Consider the following 7,352-nt stretch of genomic DNA (forward strand, 5'->3'; position numbering starts at 1 on the left):
TATTTTGGGCTGATGTACAACTAGTATCACACTGGCTATCATTGATAAATTTGCCAGGCTATCTCTGAAATATGTTGCCATGTTGTCCCAACTTGATGCTTTAATTTTCTTCTATTTTTTATTGGCAGGTGATCTAAATGTCCTCCAGGCGCAATGTCAATGAAAATTAAATCTATTTATTTAACGGTTGATATGGTAGTTAGAAGTCACACACTCTAAACTACATTTACTGGATGACTGGATGAAATCATCTCTTTTCTGTTGCCTACAGTATTTATGTTACATCAAATTTATAGTGAACACACCCTTACTGCACAAAACTGTCCTGTATTTTGGCAACCAGAGTCCGACATTATCTACACTGGAGTTAAGCTATCAGGATGATGACTACTGTTCTATGATTGACTCCAAGGCAAATAGTAAGATTAGAATGGAGTTTTTATAATTATCTTGAAATGCATTTTTCACCACTGGAAAAGCGTAACACATTGTCTGTCATAATGACCAAATTTTGGAAGGCAGAGAGGCAACCTGATATGCAGGCAAGGAAAGCAATCAAAAGACTGCTGGATTTCTTAACTTCTTGGCCAAGGTGTAAAACCTAGCTCACACCATTTGGTTGTATGGGGCAATTTCTCAGAGCAGAAAAAGGTTTTGGACAGTCCAATTCAGTATGAGATGTGCTGAGTTGGAAGAAATTCACACAGTGATTCACTAAGTATTAACTAGTTTGTAAATCTGTGACTATGATGAGAGATTATGCAAATTTCAGTGACATTGCCTGGAGATTTTGAGGTTAAGGAGTAATCCAATTAAAGTGGTTCAAATTATGATGCAGCTGAAAAATTGGATGGAAAAGGCTCTCTCCTCTGGAATTTGAATCCAGGGTTACAATTGGAATTAAACAAGATAAAGATTAATTCAGGAAAAAACAGCAAGTTGTAGGTTGACATCGAGCCACAAAATAAAAATTGAATTAAGACTTTAAATGGAAGTTGGATGCTTTTTAAAATTAAGGATATTATAGTAAATAGAGAAAAATGTGTAGAATTTCGAATAAAGAGCTACAGTGTAATAGAGTGGATTTGATAAACTAAACCGTTTATTCTCAGTTTCAGACTCCCAACTCTAAAAGCTCAGAATAAATTATACAGTAGCAAAAAATTCCTATTTCAACCCCATTTCTGATAATATAGAACTTATTTTGACCTACAACTGAAAGAGACTGCAAAAAGATTATGAAACTCCATACGTAAACCTTTATTCGTGTCTTATTCTAATCGTGTGTATTGTTTATGTCTAAGCCAAAATAGTTAATAGATACGGTATATCGCTGTTTTCGCGTTTTCAAAGTTTAACTCGTAGAGACTTGATGGCAGCATCTTTAGCAGTGTTTCCTACAATCAGAAATGAAAATTAGTGATGCTTTTTCTGCAATTATTTGCTAAAAGCTACAGCGAACGAACGCGTTAATTCACACGAGTGAATTCAATACAAATGTACAGAAGAGAAATGAATGGCGATTATGGTCCTAAGATCTTCTTGGGGGTGGACACAATCCTTTTAATATTATCGGTTCCTAATAAACGATTCATATCGCTGTCTGTCCATCGTGTATTGGTTTCCTCGGAATCAGAACACTTTAAATGTCTAAAGCTTTGGGCATTAAATTTGCTTTACGCGACAGCCTCGCTTCAAAGTCGTTTTAAAGCTCTTCCGCTTCAAAAAAAAGGTAAAGAGCTATGATTAAGCACCTTACTATAGATTTACCTAACACTTCTAAAATTAAAAAGAAAACGTCCGAAACGGTTAGCAGTAGCTGAACATCTTGTTGTAGAAAGTTACAGCGACCCTCTCGCTGTCTCCTCTCTCTTTTTCCTTTTTCCTTTTTCTTTAGTTTTTATTTTCTGTCAGCAATGCCGTGATCAGATCGTTAATGTTTCAGGGTGAAATTCAAGTGACTGGGACTGAATCTCGATAGACGTTTGCTCCACCACAGACACATTACAAAAAAAAAGAGAAATTACCTCATTTCAGGGACGATTATTTAAAAAATAACTGTGTTTATTTGGCTAAGGGTCTATTTCCTAAGAGTAGTTGCACCGTGGGTTTATTGTTGAAATAATTTAGGCTCAATCCTTCACGGGGCGAAAATAAGGCTGCGGTTAAATGTGAAACAAATTCCACATTTACATAATTGATGGGCGTTGGTAATTGTTAGTTGCGGTTCTTTTTTTTATTTATTTGAATGAAAAAAAGGTGTAAGGAGGACCGAACACAGCCCGCATCGCCTTGATGTTATTGCACAGCATATAATTAGAATTCAGTTAACGGGATTTAAAATTCAATTACCCTTCAATATTAATCACACGCTTAAAATCAATGTCATCGTGCCACTGCATCACTGTCAGAATACGTATTAATTGTAAGGGGGGTAGAAAATCAAAGCCCTGCCTCGTTTCTGTTGAGTGCTCTTCAGAGCTAGAAGATAATAATCTCAGATTTCATTCATTTCCAGTCATATTTTGCTTCTCCCTCCAATTGTGCTCCGATTCCTTACTAACCTCAAATTCTTTGATACATTCACTTTTTTTTTTGCCGGCCAATGTTGCTAGGATTAATTTAGATAAGGGTATTTGAAATAAAATCATTTTTTTTTCAGGAAATGATTAGAGATCCTCGTTGACAGTGGGACATGAGCAGGGATGACACGACCTTTCCTGAGTTCATGTGTTAAATTGGGACCCTGCAGGCGACACGATCCCTTTACACGTGGACTGGTTAGGCTCGCACCTGAGCCGGTGTTTTAATGCCAGTTGTGAATGAGATTTCGAGCTCGATGAATTGTTCTCAAGGATTAGTATTTGGTTACCGATGGGACACCACTCAAGGCTGTTAGTCCAGGCTTTCTTTTAAGGAAGAAGTGGCTGGATGGACCAATATACTCCTGTAATGAAGTATACAAATGTGCACAGCCTTAAGCGGTTCAATGAAAAGTCACGTTGACGCCAGCTGCAGAAGCGATCCTGATTATAAAGAAACGATCGTTCTTCTGCAGAGAAATTCTGACTAATGGAACGTGTGATTATAGCATCAGTAGTTGTACGAACATGATTGGTGTATACCGCAAAATCTTTGTATTCAACAAATTCATTCATAGACAATGGAGAAGAATGAGAAAAAAATCAATACTTGTCCATACAGCCTTTAACCATTTATTTATTCACCAAGTACAGTGAAAATGGTCATAAAATGTACAATGATTCATTCTTAGAATGTCATTACAATTTTTTTTTGCTCTTATATACCTTGGAATGATATCTTCGTTTAAAATTACGCATCATGTAAACATGCACAGATAACGAGAATAAGCTTCATAAAAGGTTACAAAATTAAATTAAAAAACACAGCTTCAAAAGAGTCCAAAAAAGAGAATAGTTAATGTTAACAGCGCATTATTTTAAACTTCTTAAACAGTGCATTAGTATTCCTTAAACCTTTAAATTTCACAAATCCATCCAGCAATGCTTATTCACTATATATATATATATATATTTTTAAATACAGATTTTAGCATTGATGTTTGCAAATAAAAATAAATTAAAGAAACAAATAAAAGACTAGGAGGTTCATAAATAACATTCAATAAGTCTCTTTCCAATACTGATACAGGTTAGACCAAAGTCAATCAGTCTTTCAAGTCAATGGATCCGGTCTATACATCCTTACCAAAAATACAAACATTTTTAATGCAATACAATACATAGACTAGCATTTGTTTTACAAAGATTTAGATATAAAAATACAAGTACGAAGAATTCCATTAGAAAGAAGCGTGCCAAACTGTTAATGACTGTTGGCATCAATATTGGCACTGTGACCGGAAGCTCATGCAACAAGATGAATTAATTTTTTTATTTTTATTTTGATGCAAAAAAATCCTTCCTTTCCGCCCTTTGTCTCTTGCTTTCATCCTTTCCGCCATCGAGTCGGTTTTGCTGACTGCCATTGTCTCCGATTTCGGGAGTGTTCGTGGTAAAGTCTGTGGTAAATTCGGAAATGCACAGCTCCCCAATCTCGGTGCATTGGCTTAGAGAAGACGGTGTTGGGTTGACCTGGTGGCTCCATTTCTGTGCGTTCGCTTGGTCTGAAATTCTGAAATGGACAGCTACTTGATCGGTGTGTGCCTTGGACAATGGTGCTGATATTCACAGCTCCTCAATTTGTGTGCATTTGTTTGGATTGGAGATTCGTCAGCAAGACCCAAAATCTCTCTGGACAATCCATAAACGCATGCACAGCCCCAAAGTGCTTTCAAAAGTTTGGGAGTCAGGGTAGCGCTCTTTCAGCTTACACTCCAGACGAGGTTTTGTCTCCCCTCCCCTTCAGAACATCATCTATTCTGTCGTCTTCGATAACAACTGCAAATTAATTACAAGCAATTTAGAGTCTGTACACAGTTTGTCCCCTCAACAGTACTAGGTAACACCTTCAGACTGAAAACATACCAGGAAGGCGCCTCTGGACCAAGAGGCAATCATCGCGCGCAGGCATTGGTAAATCACATTTCACCAGCTTTCCCTCCCAGTCAGAATTAACAAAACCCTCCGTGTGACATTGTCAAAGACTGACCCTCATTATTAATAAGAGTCGCACTTATAAAGACCGCATGGAAAATCACTTTGGTCGATCTGTTGTTCGGCGGTGCCGTTTGTAAAATTATTAACAAATGACCGAAAAATGTAGCGAAAGGATCTTGAGTTGCAACATTAGATCGTGAATTGTAATTACTAAATAAAACTTCTTAGTACTAGCACCGTGTTTTGCGTTGTACTTAAATAATCGGGGGAATAAAACAATTATTTTACGAGTAAATGACCAAATTGAATTTTGCACGTTGAGCCACGTTCTCTTCTGTTACTGAAATGTGGGTCGATCTTGTCATGGGGGATTCTAGTATACCTTGCGATTTCTTTTTCTTGGCTTTGATTTGTATACATCTTTGGTTTCACATAATTAGATAGATGTCAAAGAGCCGATGTACTTTAAAGGTTAGTTTTATTTTGTCAAATATATCTATTTGCACAAAATGCGTCTAAATATTGGGACGATGGAAGAGGGAGCGCCCGAACAAACCATGGATCAAGACCTGCAGGGGACTAGCTGGAAATTATACCGACTAGCGTCTAAATCATCCCAGCCTGCAAAATGCATTGACCCTCATGAAAATTGACATCACAAGGGAATGAATGAACGGGTGAATTCAGGTGAAAGACTGTTACTTCTCTGGGAAAGCCACATTTTGGAAATCACATCGCATTTTGATTTTAATGCTAATTAGAATTCAGACAAACAATGATCGCCGAACGCAGACCACCAACCCCCCCCCCCCCCACGCCCCCAGCCTCGAAAAATAATATAGATGAAAGAAGTGGGATACAGGCAAGAATCGTGAGGTTTCTTACTTGCAAAAATCTGCCGTATACCGGAGTGGCGGAGGGTTGCTGCGTTTTAACCAATAACGATGGGTAAACTTTGTTTCCCGCTCGGGCAAAGGATGAAAAGCAATTTACCCCCAATTTACTGACGCGTTATAAACCAAACACAAAACACAATTACGGTTGAAATGGCAGAAGACGGCAACCGCATTGAGAGGAAAGTGAATGTCTCCACTTTTTACCTCGCTTGGCTCTGCCAATCTGTCCCAGTTTGGGGGGTCTCTTGGCCTGGGAGCCCCCGAAGAAGGTGTTGGTGTCCTGGAGGCGACAGCTGAAAGAGAGCTGACTGACTTCATTCTCGCTGCCAAAATGAGCCATCTTCTCCTCGCTGTAGGGCAGTATCTCCGACATAGCGCCTCCAAGAACGGAAAGAGCTGAAACCCAGCGGCAACAAGAGATACGGAGAAAGAAAGAGAGAAAAAAAAACAGCTCCCAGAGAGAGAAAAAAATAAAACACCGATTGAAGGTGGCTCAGGCCAGTGGGGCTACAGCGGCACTTCTCCGGGTAATCCTGGTGAGGTTGTCAGTGGCCGGGCGCTTGTCTAGGCTCTGCCGGCGGTGTTGAGGTGCTGCCTTGTGAGCGTGTTTGCAGAGCTCTGGAGAGAGCCGGGGACCCCAGCACCAACATAAAGGAAACCCAGGCGGAAGAATGAAGTCATCCATCCGGGGAAGAGGTGATGCAGCCCAGTCTAATTATCATCACTCTCCTCCTACTCGGGCTTGGAGAGGAGAGAGTGACATCAACCGGCAGTGCCAGAATACCAATTACACGCCGCACTATACCAAGTCTTTTTATGGAGCGAAGGCATGATGAAGGTTTCTTTTTATTGTGTAAAACATGCCCACGGGGGAGAATTCTCACACGACCTTTCGCCTAACTACAACCTTTAGCCTAACTAGACTCTGTATCAGTGTGCAGCAGTTATAACGAAGGAACAGTTTGCAGACCATTAGATCACCCACCATTTTAAATCATTCTGATCACGTCCATAGGAAACACTGTATGTCAACCCTCCGAAACTAATCTATTATTCTCAATGCGGAGTTCTGTGGGCGTTTAAAATATCTTCAGAACTGTGTTTGCCGTGTCCCTCCTGATGTGACTCGCTGTCCCATTCATACATTCGTGTTTCATTTTAGAAACCGTACCATGCATTTAATTGCACGATTGCGTGTCTGCAAAACATGTCTACTTCGCTTACTCGTAGCCGGAGAGCTTCAGGCGCAAAGGGGCAACCGGAAAGCTGAGAAATGAGGAAGGTCTTTCTTTTCCAATCTATCTCGATGCCAGTGTGGTGAAAACTATTCAGACCCCCGAGCCAAGAACACCTGGCATTAGATATTTCCGTTCATTGGATTCGCGCTTGCGGGGAAGTTGATCATATAACGCCGCTCAGGCTAACCCCACAGAAATTCGCAGCGCTAATTGTTCAATTTGACAGAAGGATCGTTCAGGATAACTACTTAAAGTTGAGAAGTACTTCAAATACCCATTTGTTAGTTGTTTAAGTAATTCGAGGACCTAAATCTATCAGGAAGCTGCTTGTTTAAATGCAAATATTTATAATGCTCGTTTCAGAATATTTTAGTAGTCGTATATTTTTTCTATATAACGAGTTACATAAATCGGTAATAATTGTGCTGCCAAGGAATCCATCGCTACATTTCTGTTTCAACATACTGGACGTTGAATCAGAATCAGGTTTAATGTCACTAGCATATATCTTGAGATACGTTGCTTTGCTGCAGCAGTACAGTGTAATACATAACAAAACACTAAAACTTACAATAACACACACATATACGTAGTGCAAACAGAAAGGGTAAACTAGTGAGGTCGTGTACATGGGTTCA

General features: G+C 39.5%; 1 protein-coding gene across 1 annotated transcript; it reads right to left on the reverse strand.

Annotated features, from left to right (window-relative positions):
* Nucleotides 1-3,201: 3,201 nt before the first annotated feature.
* camk2n2a (calcium/calmodulin-dependent protein kinase II inhibitor 2a) lies at nt 3,202-6,242 on the reverse strand. Its single transcript, XM_073041339.1, has 2 exons — nt 5,681-6,242; nt 3,202-4,421 (listed from the first exon to the last, which is right to left on the reverse strand). The coding sequence occupies exons 1-2, from the start codon at nt 5,847-5,849 to the stop codon at nt 4,351-4,353; spliced, it is 240 nt and encodes a 79-aa protein (XP_072897440.1). The 5' UTR covers nt 5,850-6,242; the 3' UTR covers nt 3,202-4,350.
* Between the last annotated feature and the right edge of the window lie 1,110 nt (nt 6,243-7,352).

The sequence above is a fragment of the Hemitrygon akajei genome, chromosome 3 (genome assembly GCF_048418815.1).
Source record: "Hemitrygon akajei chromosome 3, sHemAka1.3, whole genome shotgun sequence".
Classification (NCBI taxonomy): Eukaryota; Metazoa; Chordata; class Chondrichthyes; order Myliobatiformes; family Dasyatidae; genus Hemitrygon; species Hemitrygon akajei.

Bases quoted from the DNA above. Each gene is read 5' to 3' on its own strand.
- camk2n2a (XM_073041339.1), bottom strand. From the start codon at position 5,849: ATGTCGGAGATACTGCCCTACAGCGAGGAGAAGATGGCTCATTTTGGC. The intron at 4,422-5,680 runs GTAAAAAGTGGA...ATTAATTTGCAG, and splicing joins GATTGGCAGAGCCAAGCGAG to TTGTTATCGAAGACGACAGA.